Source organism: Rhipicephalus microplus, chromosome X (genome assembly GCF_043290135.1).
Source record: "Rhipicephalus microplus isolate Deutch F79 chromosome X, USDA_Rmic, whole genome shotgun sequence".
Taxonomy (NCBI): Eukaryota; Metazoa; Arthropoda; class Arachnida; order Ixodida; family Ixodidae; genus Rhipicephalus; species Rhipicephalus microplus.
This window is the reverse complement of record NC_134710.1, coordinates 168,271,769-168,289,461: the sequence shown is the minus strand read 5'-3', so window position 1 is coordinate 168,289,461 and position 17,693 is coordinate 168,271,769. Positions and strand designations below refer to the sequence as shown.

General features: G+C 41.3%; 1 protein-coding gene across 2 annotated transcripts; it reads right to left on the bottom strand.

Annotated features, from left to right (window-relative positions):
* Window positions 1–2,963: 2,963 nt before the first annotated feature.
* LOC142775860 (epimerase family protein SDR39U1) lies at window positions 2,964–17,234 on the bottom strand. Of its 2 annotated transcripts, none has more exons than XM_075878174.1 (6): window positions 17,130–17,234; window positions 16,650–16,756; window positions 15,602–15,684; window positions 10,642–10,763; window positions 9,301–9,447; window positions 2,964–3,473 (listed from the first exon to the last, which is right to left on the bottom strand). In XM_075878174.1, exons 1-6 carry the CDS (start codon window positions 17,155–17,157, stop codon window positions 3,058–3,060), a joined length of 903 nt encoding a protein of 300 aa, XP_075734289.1. In that variant the 5' UTR covers window positions 17,158–17,234; the 3' UTR covers window positions 2,964–3,057. The 2 variants fall into 2 exon arrangements, with proteins under 2 accessions (XP_075734289.1, XP_075734290.1); XM_075878175.1 differs by lacking the exon at window positions 17,130–17,234 and adding an exon at window positions 16,894–17,025.
* Between the last annotated feature and the right edge of the window lie 459 nt (window positions 17,235–17,693).

Genomic DNA, 17,693 nt, shown 5'->3' with positions numbered 1-17,693 from the left:
ATTGAGGTTGATGAGCCTTTTAAGTGCTTCCCCAAGATCTAAAGTACCATGGGGATCATACTTAGCAGCAGTGTGCTTTATGCTGTACCATTCATTTGCAAACGAGAAATGCAAGACATAGCCAGCCCTCTGTGCAGCAGGTATTGAGTTTACTCTCATTCTTGGCAGAGTTAAAGAATCTGAAAGTGTTGCGAAAATTCTGTATGCAGTAGGATGTGTATGCTGGTCAAAGGCACCACATCTCAGTCAACACTGTTCACGATCCACAGAATGAGTGCAGTATGTCATCTATTTATGCTAAGCAGCTTTGGCACAATGAATAGAAGCGCTGGCTTGAAGCTGCACAATCCTTGGTTTGCTTCAAAGTCATGCAGATATATTTTGTGTTTAGATGCAAAGCAGCTCTTTCACTAGCCTGTCCCTCTGTCAGCACCGCTCCCCTTGCCGCAGGTGCTGGAGCGAAGTCCATGGTGACGTCTCTCTCCCTCAGCTGCCACGTGTGAGCACTCACTCGCTTCATCCTCTCCACCGCTAGCAACGCACGAGCCCACTCCTCACGTCGGTACTCTGTAACGTGGGCATCATCTCACCTGCACTACCTCTCATCTGTCGGCGAGAAGAGTCTCGTGGCGCCGGCAATGTGGACAGTGCGCCGCTGCTTGGCGCCCAATTGCGCCGACGGGCGAGACGCCGTCGCGGCATGCTTCCCGCTAGCGTGCGCGTATCTTTTCTGGCTGTCGATGGCCTTGTGCGGGTTAGCAAAGCCGATCACGTTCGCGAACGGCGACTTCAACACCGACGAGGCACAAGCCAAGGAAGCCGAACGACCGCTTTTGAGGATACAGATGGCACGCAGGTAACACCGACGAGAGGGGAGCCAAGGAAGCTTTGCACAAGCGTCTTCAACACGTCCCACCTCCCGTGTCTTTGCATTTCGAACAAATGTTTACTTGAGTAAACGCTACACCGAGTTTTGCTTCAATCCATTCTTTCAGCACCCGCATCAAAGCCAGTTTCAACCGGGTCAGCACCGTGTGCACCGCTTCTGCTTCGCATCCAATCAGGGTTCCCTACGGGGAGATAGTCCATAGTTTTGTTTTGTTACATCGTGCTTTGCCTAAATGGAAGCATGGGGAACGCTTGTATTATTATTAGCCTGTTTTACATTATTAGCCTATTTCATAACTCAACTTCCGTTCATAGTAAAAAAGAAAACTGCACAAGAAGCAGTGAGGCACAAACTATTCAATATACTAAAAGTAATGAATTCTCAAGGTGCTTGATGTCAGCTAATTTAAATGAGTGGAAGCGTTAAAAAATACACCCATATTGAAAACATTCAATTTATCTGACACAGTGAACATATATCTAAAGGTGAACTAACTGCAACTACAGTAACTAAAAATGATTGCAGATAGGCCAGAAGTGAAAAGCTGGTTATTTGATAACATCCACAAATATGTTGGTGACAGAAAACTTCAAAGGACCGAGTTGCATTATACAAAACAATATATGATTGTTACTGTAGTCACATTAAAGCAGGCTTAAACTAGTAAAGATTGTAGTCTGTGAGATGCATGAAATTAGAGCAAATATACCAGTCATTTGATTGTGTTGATTGATATGTGGGATTTAACATCCCAAAACCACCATATGATTATCGGAGGCGCCGCAGTGGCGGGCTCTGGAAATTTTGACCACCTGGGGTTCTTTAACTTGCACCCAAATCTGAGCACATAAGCCTGCAGCATTTTCGCCTCCCATCAAAAATGTAGCTGCTGCAGTCATTTGATTAAGTTGATAGTCTGATTCTCGGTAATATGTGTTAAGCTTATACTACTGAATGTTTATTGGGACCAGTATATCACTATATTATGCCCTTGCTATTAAGGACTCTTATACCACATTCACATTTTAAAAAGGCCAGTCACTTTACAGCAAAAGCTGTTATCAGATCACAAGGGTCGCGTGCGCCGTAGTTGTCTGCCATTCTGCCGGTGTGCGTAACCACTATCGTGCAAAATGAGAAAAAGAACTAAGTAAATATAAAACATCAAGGACACAATGGGATTCGAACTTGGGTCCCCTGCATGCCAGCCCAGTATTCTAACACTGAGCTATGCTGGTGCTTGTAACTCCGTTGCAAGCTGACCATAGGTAGGCTTCATATTGAGAAAGTAATTGCATTAATGTGTGTAATTAAGCACTTTAGAACAGCCAGGCATCACACAATGCGAATAGCGTTACGAATGGGTAGTCGAATCGTACAGCCCATTACAGTAGCGCTAGGCATAATTCATTGTCATCAGCCACAGCATAAACAAATTGCCAGAAAATAATTGCAAATGTCTTGCAGATACCAGAAGAATTGCATAGTGAATGCCTACTTACTACACAAAAATTACGATTCATGGCACAGTGGTACCCTGCAAGTGTGCATGTAGCAGCTTTGCAAATAGTGTTTAAAGAAGGCTCTGGAAGGCTGCTCTTCTAGCTTTTGCTGTGTGTTTCACGTAGGCCTGGCTGTTTTTTTCAGGGCACATCATAATTTTCTCAGAACAGATGATTGATTTAGCATGTATCTCTTTAGCATTAATCTCCTTGAAGCCTTGCACAAGAAGGCTGGTCAGAAAACACCTAAAATTTACACTTCAATGGTCTGCAACTTATGCATGTTGAGCACCTTAAGGCTTGCATGACTTATTTTGCAACCAAAAGCATCAAATTACTCTTGCTGACCTTTGGTCAAGCTTCTATCAGCTGAATGTCTATAGCCAGTTTCATGTTTTGGCCACCCACAAAACAAACCACTCTGTGCAGCTTGGTCAAACCAAGGGCATATCGCCACGGGCATTGACTGCTTTTGAATGAATGATTTCTGTATACCTTTGCACATTATTTTCCATTACATGACTATAGAAAGAGATCACTTTATTTCGAGAAGAACTTCTGCAGACACACAATTCCATTCATACATCAAACTTTATTGAAAACACTGCAAGTCAAAGAAAAAAAATTATAGCCTCACTTGAACACTACGTGTGAGTACTGCCTCACTTACTTCCGCTGAAGTATATCTTGGCAAGCAGACTGCACATCCGGAAATTTGTATTTGTAGCCCGACTCAAGGGTACGCTTTGGAATCACTTTCTGCCCCTCTGTCATCATAGTAGCTCTTTCGGGACTGAAGGCCAAGTCGAGCACAAATTTTGGCAGTGGAAACAATGCTGGCCGCCACATGGCACGTGCAAATTCCTTGGTGAATTCGGCATTACTGACGACTTGGGGAGCAACCCCATTAAGAACACCTGTGAGGCCCTCTTTGTTCATGGCATGAATGAGGATGCCAACAATATCGGCGATGTGGACCCAAGGCATGAACTGGCTACCACTAGCCACTGGCCCGCCCAGGCCAAAGAAGAACGGCCAGTAGAGTTGCTGTACCATGCCCCCATCAGAGCCAAGCACCACACCTGCAACCACACAGTTTGACTGTTTTCTGCTGCTCAAGCATTTGCTAATGTATTACCGTTAATGTGGCATTTAAGGAAAGGGGCACAAAAGAAAAATATTAACCGAGATAGACATATTGCTTCTCAAATGTCTACCAAAAGCCAACAGTCACTGCTGACAAGGAGGGCATAAGGAAGTTGTCTTTTAAAAGTAGCCAGCATCAACTTTACAGTTTTTGTGATATTTATGACAAAAGGTATGCAAGGGCACGAAAACAAAGTAGGCATGCCTCTTTTGTTGGGCAACAGTTGTTTGACGCTTTCCTCTTCATATGCTTACCAAGCAATCGGTCCCTACATAATGTCACAATGGTCTCAAAACAGAACAACCTTTCATTCAAAATGGCAGATTTAAGAATCAGGCAAATGCTGCTCATGGTTGTGACGGCTTAAGCAAGCAGTAAACATAAGAAGCTTTCACTGCATAGTCATTATTTACATGAATGTTTGCGCACAGGTTGTAGCCCTATCGCGTAAAGGGACTGACAACTGGCCAGGGTGTTTTGCAAGATTTCAACTGTAGAGACAGCATTGAGCCTCTTGAATAAGATTTATATTCTTGAACTGCACAAAGACTGGCCTATCGTGTTGCCTAGTGAAAAGGCCTAATACCATGCAAAAGAGCCCTTCAGATTACTGTACGTAGTCTACTGTTGTTTAGGTGTGGAGGCACACCACAATCTGTGCTTAAGGGGAGATGCGGGTCGAAAAACGAGAATGTTCTAAAAAATTATCGATTTTTTATTTTCACCTGTTTTGTTAAGATTAGTACCTCTACTATTCTGAAAAAAAAAAAATCTATGTCGAGAATCAACTGGAAATGCTTTAAAATTGCGTCTGAAGAGCACAAGGTGGCTGTCAAAAGGCCGAAAGTGTGTCATCTTCGAGCACCTTGCCGCTGATAATGCGCCGCTGCTCGCCATTGTCGACCGCATGAGGCGAAGAACCGAGCCTCACTTTTCAAATAGCGACGGTTTCCCGCGCTGCTGCAACGCAAGAAATAATAAAGAGAAGCGCGCTTTTGCCGCCTTTTTTGAGCGCTGCGACTGGCTTTTAAATCACGTGGTACGGATCGGAAGCCGCCATTGGCCGCTGCGCGCCTGTGTGTGCTGTGAAGCCTACTTGCAGGATCCGTGTCTCGTCGAGCAGCACAGCTGAACAACGCTTTTCTCGAGTGCTTATTCGTTATGGATGAAGAAAGCCGTAGGAAGCGCGGTCACCGGCCTGTGAAGTTTCACGCGGCGCACAAATTTCGAGGACGCCGGCGCAAATCAAAGCCGAACACTCAAACCACGAAAAGATCGTCTGCTGCCGCAAAACGTAGTGGCAATGACGCCGATGCGGCCGACGAGTTTGCCGCGGCATTCGAATATGTGAGTGCCTCCCAGAAAAAGATCGGACTCTTCGAAGACGAAGAAAAATCACAGGACGACGAGTCTTCGTTGATTGCTGATGTGACAGCACTGAACATGCTTGTGCGCGGTGCAATGTGTCCGACGTGTCGCCATTTGGGATTACGTGTCCGGGAACCGGCCGACAAGCGGAAAGGACTTGCGTCGTTCGTCGAACTCCACTGCCCAAACAGTGAGTGCCCCGAGACTATTCTTTCGGCGACATATACTTCGCGGCGAGTAGCTTCAGGCGGGGAGGCCAGCGTGAGCGTGGCGGGTGACGGACTGACCGCGAGGAGAACATACGACAGCAGGAGCTCGCGCGATAGCTACGCTGTCAACGTGAAAGCTGTTGTGGCGGCGCGCTCTGTAGGCATGGGCTACGAGCAGCTAGTCCGATTTTAATGGCAGTGGCCACTACAAGGAGGATTTTTCTTTCTTGTGTACAAATTTCGTCGCATTCAATGACATCTTTTATAAATAAACATGCAATTTTGACTTTAAAACTTCTTTTTCTCAAAACACAATTTTTGCCATTTTTGTCAATGTGCCCCTCCTTTTTCGGGTACTTCTGGTGCTCAGATCTGCATGAAATTTTTCCCAAATTTTTTCCAAAGTACGAGAAATGCAATTATCTTGTTTAAGTTTCAATATTCTTTTTATATAATAAAAAAAAGTTATGTAAACTTTTACTTGGGTAGGAGAAATATGAACTTCCCACGTTAAAATTTTTCACGTCTAGTACATATTTTGTATGGACTTCCAAATTAGTTGTTTGCATTCCACACTTCATTTGAATCATTATGAACTATCAATTGTTAAAAATTAATGAAGTTTAGGTATGAAAAGAGGGGGGGCAAAGGGCTTAAGTTTTTCACTTTGTCATGTTGCAAAACTAAAAGTATGCAACTTGCAAGACAACTCATTATATATTCGAAATCAGCATAAAAAGTTCTATAAGCTCCTCAAGTTTCATTGCTCTCGAATGAATATTAAAAAAAAAAAGTGTCTTCGACCCACATCTCCCCTTTATTAGAATTAGCCTGCATAGTATTAGGCATCCCCACTTCACTCTACACTTATTACAAAGCAAAAGGAGTTGATGCTGACAAGTGGCACTTCTTTCATGATGACTACTGGAACATCTTGAGCTGTGGGATATGTCTTCAGAGTGCACACATGCGCAGAAAACTGCAGCAGACAAACAGAAAACGCTGTCACACTCACCTCCCGCTGTTTTCAATGTGTGTTGGGTATAAAGTCAACAACAAATGTTTATGAACTACACGAACGCGTGGCCAAAAGCCTGTTCGCGACGCATCTGTTACATAAGCGACAATCGACAGCTGCACTATGCCCAAGACGCATCCCTTCCTTAATCGACTGTTTGGCTATTTTCGCAATATGAATATTTTCCACTTTTCAATTTAGAGGCGAAACTCGTTAAGGTGTGGGTCTGTCCATCCTCCGTCATCGTATGTAGCCACCGGGATGCGAGATGGGAGATGGCAGTGCTTGGAGTGTTCACTAGATGGACGCACGGACGGACGCATGGATGAACGGACAGGCAGACTAGCAGACGGACGGATAGATAGACGGACGCATAGAGCGAGAATGTGCTACAGGGGATGCGAGATGGCGGTACATGGAGTGTTCACTAGATGGACGCACGGACAGACGAACTAGAAGACGGACATGCAGACATATGGACGTACAAACAGACGGATGGACGCATGTATGGATGCACGGAAGCAAGAATGAACGAACGGACTGAAGCACGGACAGGCTGACGGACGCTTCGCCCCACTCATCATCATTCACTTCGTGGATATGCCGCGATTTTTTCAATGCGATGCACTCTTTGGCAGCAGTCTATGTGCCCCTGTCTGGAAAGCAGTCTGAACAGCATAACTGCTATCAGTTGTGATCTTCCTCCCAAAGTGATATCTACCCAACCGGCTATCATTTGAAGCACACATTAGTAGCTTTGATACTGCTATAAAAGCAGAAGATTGAGGCTTATATACAGATAAGCGCTTCGTGTGAAGTGTACAAACTAACAATGTACTTTGCGGCAGTAAAAAACTGATGAAGTACCAATGAATAACGAGAAGACTTGCTTCCGGCTCAGTGCTGCAGTCAATGGCAGCTAATGCACCACTAGCACTATCTGCCATTTCTAGGTCCATTTATAGATCTAGTGGTGTGTGGTCCATAAGATTTTGTGGTTAGCTGTACAACATACTCAATACAGCCGATAAAATAATTCAGATGAAAAAGGTATCATGGCATTTTCTGTGTTACCGCTCTATGATTACACACTATAACTGGCAATCTTCTTGTTGCACTAAAGAAGAAAGATACCATAAATAATGGTTGTCAGTCCCTTTGAACCAAATTGAAAATTCCATACTACTATTAAGTGCTATCACAATCCTGAATCAAATATGGATCAAGCAGCACAAGCAGCTCAATTTGTCTTCAATATTGTATTCAAATACTCCTTTACTTTTTCACCACGTGCACAAATTAGAATATGAGTTCAACACAAAATAGAAGACATACAGAGAAATCCTAAACAAGCACCCCCCCCCCCCCTTATGGTGAAGGATAATTCAACAAAATTTGAAGGGAGGGGGGGGGGGAGAAGGGGTGCTTGCTCAATCATGGATCAAAGTTCGCATTGAGGGCAGAAAAGCCACCAAGAATAAAGAATGCACACCTGTGCTTCTAATTAAATGTTTTATTGAATACACCTGCATTATTTGCTCTTGCCATGCTAATGAAAACAGTGAATAAAACAAGGAGAATGGTGGCAGGGGAGAAGGAGGCACATATTTGAAATATCCCAAAGAAGAGAGGGGGTGCTTGCTTGGGATTTTGTATTAATATCCACATGCAACTGATGTTAAGATATATGTTCGATATGCTATATAAAACAAGAAAATTATATCTTTGATAGTGAATCAAAAATAAGTTAATTTATGATGAAAGAAAAATTACTACAGTACATAATGTTGGGCCAGCTTTACCAAAACGTGATTTAGTATACCAGAAAACAATGCTTAAGTGAATAACAAATGAAGAAAATACCATAATTAGACTGCAACATAACTTGGAAAAGCAGAAAAAAACTCCTAAACATAAGAGACGAATGAATGACAAAGAAAATTTTATACTTAAAAACATGAGTGCTGCATCACCATTAAAATGCTGCATTAGAGTAAATGCAGTAGTATTCATTTTTTTTAATATTCAAACTAAACCTACCCAATGCTTGCAAAAAAAAAAAAAGTAAGGTAGAGATGCAATGATGCGGCTACAACAGTGCAATACATGACAACAAAACTTATTATTTATTGTTAGGGTTGCCTAGAAATAGTGAAATATAGATTAAGCTATTCAGAAGACAAAAGCACTTTCTCTGTCGTAAGTGAACAAAAATAATACAATGCGTGGATAAATAGATTTATTGTTTTGGTAAACATAAATCTGCTGTAGTTAGACTGAAGCTAAAGCCTTGGAAGAAAAGTGCAAGTTGCCACACAAGATCAGATTGCTTTTGTTTGTTTCTCTTCTTCTCTCAATTAAAACAAAACATTTCAGGAAAATCTGTGTTTATTTTCAGATTTATAGTTCGTGCTGCATGTGCAAGCACTTGCAGTAAAGGTGAAGGCAAAATAATGAATATTAGGATAAATGCCAACCACTTCATATGTTGAGTACTTTACATGTTGACAGTAATTTTTTTTATTTGTAGACATTTCTAATTTTGTACTTGGCGAAAGTTTCATTTGTAAACAAGTGCAGCTCTTTTACACCAAATCTTCTGTTTGAAAGTTATACAATTGTATAAAGCAGACAGACAATGAAGGTAATAAAAACTAAAATGCAGAAATAGTCGGAAACGTAAATGTTCGAAACATATTCCTGCAGGTGGGAGCTAAGCTAACCTTTTTTGCAATATCTATGCAGTGCTTAGTCATTAAGCTACAACAGCAGCTGTCCTCGCATCAACTTTCTTTGATATTTGTGTAGATATACAAGACTAGCCCTGGGAAGTGTGAGCAACACCCACATGATGGATGTGAAACATTGTTTCAGTCACAGGCGGAGGTCCAGTTGCAAACTCCCAAGTTCGCATGTGATGCATACAACGGAAAGGATGCCTTACATCTCGTCCCATGGCTACCGGTTACATCCCGGGCTTATTTTGTAGACAAGAGAGCAGATGAGAACCCAGTTGCCAAGACAATTCACTCTAAAAGACCTGCACACGTAATGCAGGAGAGGTTGTAGCAAGCTGTCTTTTTGTTCACTTTTATTTTCCTCTTCCAAATTAATTATACAACTGAACTAAAAGTACAATTAGGTTATTTTTATAAAAATTGTGATACCTGAGCGAACAGTGACTGTTCGGCACTTCACTTCAGGTGGAAGCTTAACAGCTGCTTCCCACTTGGTGCAAAGTTTGGCAAGAAAGTCGTGGTCGCCACCAGGACTATCCTCGGTGTATTCCTTCACAGGGTCTGGCTTGTAGTAGCCTGCGCTTGGTGACAGTCCCAGACCACCCCGTAAACACTGCTATCGAAGGAAAATTTTGGGTGACACTACAGCATTGTACCACAATAATTCTGGAGTTGCAGTTGAGGTCATTATGAACATTAATGTAAATATTTGTTATATAAAATAGCTCAAATTATTATTTCACTGCTATTTTGCAAGATTAAACCAGTAACACCCATCAAGCTGTTTTCTTTAATTTTATTTATGCAAGGGAATCTCAAAAGTATACCGAACTAAATTTATTCTGCCAAGATTTTCAGCCAAAGTAAAAGATTAGGTGCTGAAATCGATAGACACAACAATCATTTTAAGCATAAATTAGAGAAAAATGACTAATTTAATGCATTTTTTAGAAACTGCCACATTAAGCAGCTGCACCGTGAACAAGAGAAGGTGACATTTGGTGATGTTACAAGACCCTGAAAACAGGCATGCCAATAATTTTGTGGCTTTCTTTCATTTCTGAGATAATGCTATTTTACAATAGTGAAGCATGTTCAGAACGTGTAGCAATATTTTATTTTGCATCCTAGAACAAGAGTGGTAAGGAATTTCCGACAAGAGTGGTAAGGAATTTCCGGTTCGACAAAGTGAAGGTTAAGTTTATTCATCATAATATATAAAAAGACTGAGTCATTTGATGAATCATGACAAGTCCTATAAAGAGTTCAAGTTGTTTTTACTTACACTTAAATGTCCTGCTGCTTTTTATATTTCACAGTATGCTATTACAAGCAAAAGTAACTCATACTACATAATTCATATAAAAATGTTTTCTATAAAAACTAGTGTTTTATATGAAAATAAACCTGATACTGCTTGTTCAACTCTGTGTCTGCCTTCATGTCTGTGCCCTCATGAAGATGCATAGAGAGCATTTTCATTTAAGACATAGAGACTAAAAAAAGATAGCCATTATGATTATTTAAATTCTATCTCTGTGCTAGAAACAACTGTTAACCTGACTACTACAAAAATAAAAAAGCCATTAGCATGAAGGAACCTCATGGCTATGTTTAGCAAAATTAAGTAAGTGTGTCTAAGCAGGAAGCCTCAACTGAAATGTCAACAGTATGCCCTCATGCTTAGTAATAGGCACTGAAAACACCTGAAAAATAAAAATTGTGCCTTTATTACAAATTCCTAAAAAAAAGCAGTGATATCAGACTTACCAACTCCTGAGATGGAGACAAATGCTTTCGGTGGCCTCTCCATTTTCTGGATAGCATCAGCCAGAGCTTTAGTTGTCTCGACTCTGCTGGCATAGACATTCTGTCGGAAACCTGGTGTCCACCTAAGGTTGAACCGGCATGAGGTTAGTTTATTGGAAGAATTTTATTATCAAAATTTAACCAATGATTTTTCTACTTTACGCTTGACATGCAGTGAGGCCCGATGCGTCACTGCATGGTGGTATTAGTGCTGATGCACTAGTACCACCTAAGGACCTGATTTTCCGTTAGGTGACTGGTAAACTTTTTGATTAGAGAATTGATTGTTGCCTTAACCCCAGTTAATTTTTATAAGAAGGTAATGAACTACAAATTCATGGGTGCCAAAAGAGCCACACATAGCGATAATAAAATTTATGTGTATTTGTATGTTGATAGTTTTATGTGTACTTGTATGTGATGTTATCTACACAGCACTGGCATGGCACATCATCTGTCACCCAAGGATATTAAGCTGCTACACATATGCAGATAGAATAAGTGGAGCACTGAAATTCAGAAGCAAGCAAAGCATAGGGTTGGTTCAACTGATGCAAATAGCTGGAGATCTGTAAGATGCCTGTGGACTTTCATAGATCGTTCCTGTCACGGCTGACCCTGTTGTGATTAAACTAAAGAGAACTTCCCTGCTTGCTGATCAAACAGCCCTTGTTATTTCCAATAAACCTGCAAGCTTGCATCGATCAAATCGTGCCAGGGGCTGTGTTATGCTAATAGGAAGAGCCTAGCAGATAAAACAGGCACTACTCTTGCAGATCTCGTCACTTTGTGCCACTACTAGGCACTGACAGACCAGCCAGTCGGTGCTCACACGGTGCTGTTAAAAGTCAGTCAATTGTACACATACCTATGTACTTGTAAACTTTAGCCTTTAATTTGTTTTTTTATCCATGTACCTGAATCTTTCTTCACAAATTAACTGACTCTTGAATTCACTCTTGAATTGACTTAAGTAGTGAGCTTATGGCACCATCTAGAAGCAGGCAACAATACTACTGCATTATTTCTATAGCCTGAAAAGTTATAAGGAATGATGGATAATTTATGTCACAACACTACATTTATATACTGCATTACATATAGTAAGATGATACCACTGCACAGTGCAGTGATGGGTGGAGCAGAGTTGTCATTCCTATCTACATATTGGAACTACAATGCACAGCTTGAACAATAAAAAAAAAAAAGGGGGGGGGGGCGGCAAGGGTTTAACAGCGCATTTTATTGTTAGTGACTGTTTATACAAGGTGCCTTGAAAACATCTTTTTTTATTGCTGAAAACATTTATGATGAAATGGGTTTTGTTATTAATGGACACATATTCTCATGTTGCACCTTTCAAAAAAGGTGGGGTCTCGCAAGTGATTTTTTTAATGACTTTCTGAGATGATCGCTGTCATTCCCCACTGTATTATTTTACGCTAAGAAATGTTCACAGTAAAACGTTGTTGAAATTATATGCAAGGCCAAATATGAGTAATAAATTATTTTATTGATTAATGCCCAATAGTGCAAGCTTATGCGACTTCCAACAAATGTGAATTGCATTAAACTTGCAGTTAATTTTCTTGCATAAACCTTTAATTGCTAAGCACATAGTAAGCTTGTAGTCTATGTTGTTTTGGTTTACACTGACACCATTTTGAAATCGTTACAAAGACCATTCCATGAGCAAAAATTCACACTAAGGCGGGTGATGCTCAAAGTTAGGCAACAAGAAAGAACAAACTCTCTTGTTTTATTTCGGACTGTAGCATTCATCATTGTGGGACACCAACTAGCCCAGGCCATGAACATTACCGAGTACAACCGTTAATGAATATGGTGCCCTAATGCAATACCTAGTTGTCTATCATGACATTACGTATTCTGGGCACGGCATTGTAAAACATACTCTGTAATAAAAAACAGTGCAAGAAGGCAGAGACAAAACAGGCACACACGAGCGCTGTGTTCATGTGTGTGCCCCTTACGTCCCTGTCTTCTGGCGCTGTTGTTTTGTTACAATGCTACCAAACCAACTAGCCCACTGACAATCATTAACTAAAACATACAAGTGCAGCCTTAAAGGTCCTTGAGTGCTATTTCCAGTGACTTCGCTGACACCTATCTCTGTTAAATATTCTACTTTCAGGTGTGAAATAACTATTACGTGGTTTTAACAACATAAATTTTCCTTACATTGCAGGCCTTTTATAAGCTTAAAGAAGCCTGACATACTGGGTAGATGCTGGTTACCACAGAGAATGAATGAGCCGCGATAATACCCTAACAAAAACACTTTGAAGGTTATAAATTAGATATGACAGGATAGTATTTATGTTAACACTGTGTTACAACACTATTCTATTTCCTTATAACATAATATTACTGCCATTTGCACACAGAGCAAGCTCTAAAGTGTAGAGTTACAGATGCTCGCCCTAGAGACTTGCTTTTTGTTAACCATCTGCAGCAATAAACTATTACAGAGAAAAATTGAGCTGCAATAAATGTCCCTCTTTTGTTACAAAGTCTTAAAAAGCCCATCATGCCACTAAAGGATGTTTGATGAGCCAGATAAGCTGCAGGTAGGAAAGATGGGCGGTGATCTCATCTTGCAGTTTCTCTCTCCCAGATGTTTTGGATATCGATAGTGCTTGTCTGCCTGGGTTTACGTAATATATTTGCATTGGAAAAATGTGGGGGCAACACATTGAATCTTAAAGAATTGGAACAGTGGTTATTGTGGCACTACAGCCTAAATACAAGAAAAAGATGTCTTCAAATTAGTGACATCACACTGGTAATGGTACTGAGGTTCCACAATTTAATATTGGGCCTTCCTTTTCTATTTGAACTAAAAACATTTTAGCAAGAAATTAATAAAAATGCTGTTTTGAGAAAAATACTATAAGAGTTAAAACTGGCTTAGTGTTTCTTGTGTCTCAATTTTAACTTTTTGACTGGATTTATTTTTTCTTTGCACTTCTAAGCCCCTGAAAAAATTTTGCATGTGGTGGTTGAGAGCATATTTCATGGATCATAAAAGCTAGTTCTTTGTCAGTTATATCGATTCTTTTTTCTGTCCCACGTGAGACGAATGAACTTGCCCCACTGGTTGTCCAAAGCTGTTTTGTCAATTCTACACTTCTATCATTCCTCTCCCCACAAGTTGGCTCAGCAGACTTTTTGCGCTACAGGGAAACTGGTTTTTTGTAGTTGTGTTTTTCTGATTGAGAACTTATTAAATGTCCCTGAATCCTTTGGCCCGTCAAAATGCAGTCAGACCTGCCATACTGGTTCACCATGGCTGCCCTGTTGAGACAGACTTGGAGGACCAAGATAATTGCTGCAGCTGCTGTCAGAAATTTATCTTTAAAGCTCCATGCATTTAGATGCTGCTATATGTACACAAAATCCTCTTTCGCATGGCTTTGTTCCAAAATGGCAGGGAGTTCGTTGGAAACACAAAAAGAGAACCCTCAGGGAGCAGCAGTGTAGAAGTTAGGCAAGTCATCATCATCAGTTTAACTACACCCACTGAAGAGCAAAGGCCTCTCCCATGTTTCGCCAATCAACCTTGTCCTGTGCTTTTTGCTGCCACATTATATACCTAAAAACTTGCTAATCTCATCTGCCCACACAATTTTGTCTCCCTCTCACCTCCCACATGAATAGACCAATTAGGCAAGTGGTCTTAGACAAATGCGACAACCTGAAAATGTGGTTGATATTTCAAGACCGCATGACCAAGATAGAAATCACCAGAATCTGTTAGCATCCCTCTGATCGCTACCAATGTGCCTTAAAAATTATTTTTTCGTCATACAGACACATCCTTACCAGTACTGTGCGTCCACTAATATAGATGCCTTTGCGAACAAAAAAAATTAAATAAAGGCAGCTTCTACACATAAGAGGTGCCAAGCCTGAAGGAAGCACAGAGCTCAGCAGCCTTACTTGTTTCTTTTCAATGCTCCCCCCCCCTTTTTTGTCTTTTTTTTTCATTCTTTTTTCTGTCTTCTTTCTCTATATATATTTATTGTTCCTCTCTCTCCCTCTATCTATTTCTATTCTTTATTCTATTCTTCTTCCTAATTTTTCTTTTCTTTTTTCTCTCTTTCCATTTCACACTTGCTTCCTCCTTTTTATTTTTCTATTTTTATGCATTTTTTTTTGCTTGAGTTACGTCAAGTGCACTAGTTCGTTTGTTTTGCTAATGACGATAGGTTATCATCATCAAGGAACTCCAAGAACAAGACTCCTTGGCACGAGCATGCACTCAATATGCTAAAAATGGAGCGTTATGCCAAGCAATGACAACAGTACATGACAACCCGGGCCCCTAAATTATTAATAATAATTTTGTGGGTTTTACGTCCCAGAGCCCTGATAAGATTATGAGAGACGCCGTAGTGAAGGGCTCTGGAAATTTCAACATCTGGTGTTCTTTAACACGAACTGACACCACACAGTACACGGGCTCTACCGTTCTGCCTCCATTAAAATGTGACCCCTGTGGCCGGGATCGAACTCACAACCCTCGCGTCGGCAGCTGAATACTATAACCACTGCTTCACGGCAGAAGACAGCCCCTGAAGTGCTCCGCACTTAATGTTGACACTATTTGAAGTGAGTAACTAAGTTGCACCTGTGCGTAATATCGTTTGAATAAAAGGTTCATGCGACAACAGGCAAGGCTTTTTTGTTTTGTTTCTTTCTTTCCTTTCTGAAGACACATAGCACACTTCTGTCCATGATCAGCTGACGATATGTGTGGGTTTTATGACTGTGTATATTGGACAAGGTATATTGGAGCTGATAAATTGAAACCTTCACATTTCTACTAGAGAAACTGCTTATACAAAATGGAGAACAAGAAAACATACATGGCGTGGATAGACTCAATATCACGTGCCTTCGCATCGGATCCAGGACATTCTGCCCCGCTAGGCTGAAAACAGCTGCACACTCAGGAAGCCCTTTTTCTGCCACGTCAGTCTGTGAGATGGGAACAAAAACAACCATTTTCAACAAACAGTTTATACACGAAAGATGACACGATGTGCCAACTACCTCCACACCCACAAGAACACATCAGCTTTTCGTTGGAGCAGTGCCCGGCAATTTATATATGCTGTAAAGCCTGTATGCTTATTAATGTTCGGTCACTGGTGTAAAATTATTGCTGCACTTCCGGTGACATATTTCCATGCATGCTAGAGTGAGCATTCACGGCTGTATTAACCAATCACCTCAAAGATGCAGAGTCGTGGCAGAACGCAAACATTTTAATAGTAAGCAATATTGCAGTTCTACAAAATTTTGCGCAGACAAGGAGAAAAATTGCCCCGCCGCGGTGGTCTAGTGGCTAAGGTACTCGGCTGCTGACCCGCAGGTCGTGGGATCGAATCCCGGCTGCGGCGGTTGCATTTCCGATGAAGGCGGAATGTTGTAGCCCCGTGTGCTCAGATTTGGGTGCACGTTAAAGAACCCCAGGTGGTCCAAACTTCCGGAGCTCTCCACTACAGCGGCTCTCATAATGATATCGTGGTTTTGGGACGTTAAAACCGACAAATCAATCATCAAGAAGAAAAATTACAAAAAAAGTGCACTATAACAAGCAATTTCATACGCCGATGCCTACACATTGTGCCCTACGTAACTCGAAAATCAATTGCCACACTAGACTCAAGTGATTTCACAAAGCTCGTGGATATTGTAGTGGAATGCAGAGTACATGCACTGTATGTTCACTACATCCAAACAAGCAAGATGAACTTATTATACAAAGTGAATTGAAGCTAACCGAGCGCCAGAATAGATGAAAGCCAAGTTAGCACGTTATACAAGTTGAAAAAAATTTCAACGCGAGATACGAGAAATGCATGTACAAGGCAATCATTTTGTGATTTTCCTTTTTTTTTTTTCTGACTGAATGAGGATCATAAATTTGCTATACGTACCCACGTCAGCACATTAGCGCCGGGCTTTCTTGACACGATCATGACGTCGTAACCAAGTTTGCTTAAGGCATTTCTTAGTGCTGTCCCAATAAAGCCTGTTCCGCCACCTGCAATAGTAAGTGATGCGCGTCTAAAATTAGACATTTGATGACGATCGGTAAAGTGCTGGTCTATGTAATGCACATCTCACAATAGCCTGCGCATCAATCAGCGCTATTTTACTGGCGACCAAGTGCTCACTAACATTACGAAGGAGGCATCAGGAGGTACAGATGACAGCTACCGCCAAGAATCGACACACTGCGCCCGTTGGCGATTCGACATTGGAAAGGACGTCTCATGCGTTTCACTTTTGTTCACACAGTGAGCCTACTTGCATTATGTCGCAAGGGAGGGCAGATTAGAGAAATTATTAGAGCAACACATTTAGAGAAAATGGTAACCGCGCACGTTTTAAAATTTATTACACTATTATCTTACCAACGACTACTCTTTCTATTCCCATCATGCAAACTTTAAGCAGTCGACATTTCACGCACAGATGGATTGATATGTCTGTACCCTTTAGATTGGGCGGCGGCTAACGCCACCTAGCCGTAATACTTATGAGGCAACAACTAGATTTATCTTTTTTTTTTTTCCTTTAAATAGTGAAATTGAGGACTGGTACTTTGCATTGAAGGATTTAATTTTCACTCGTGCCTTAATTTTAGTGATCAATCAGATAACCTCTTTTTAGTATTTTGCCCTCCCTATCCCTAAACCCCAGTGCTTTGAAAACTCTGCGCAACCAGCCCTGTGAAGAACATTATCAAGTCTTCGGACGTTTCCTGCTCCTTTCCACACGCACTGCATGCCGTGTCTACCCCTTCGTATTTGGCCCGCTATCACAGAATATCATAGTTGAAATCAAGAGGAAATGGACATGGGCCGAGCATGTAGCGTAGAAAGGATAACCACTGGTCATTAAGGGTGGCTAACTGGATTCCCAGAGAAGACAAGCGGGTTAGGGGGAGACAGAAAGTTATGTGGGCAGATGAGATT

Excerpts from the sequence above, each read along its gene's own strand:
- LOC142775860 (XM_075878174.1), bottom strand. The coding sequence starts at position 17,157 with ATGATGGGAATAGAAAGAGTAGTCGTTG. Across the intron at positions 16,757-17,129 it reads AATAGAAAGAGTAGTCGTTG|GTGGCGGAACAGGCTTTATT; the intron begins GTAAGATAATAG and ends TTACTATTGCAG. Across the intron at positions 9,448-10,641 it reads TGTCTCCATCTCAGGAGTTG|GCTACTACAAGCCAGACCCT; the intron begins GTAAGTCTGATA and ends CACCAAGCGCAG.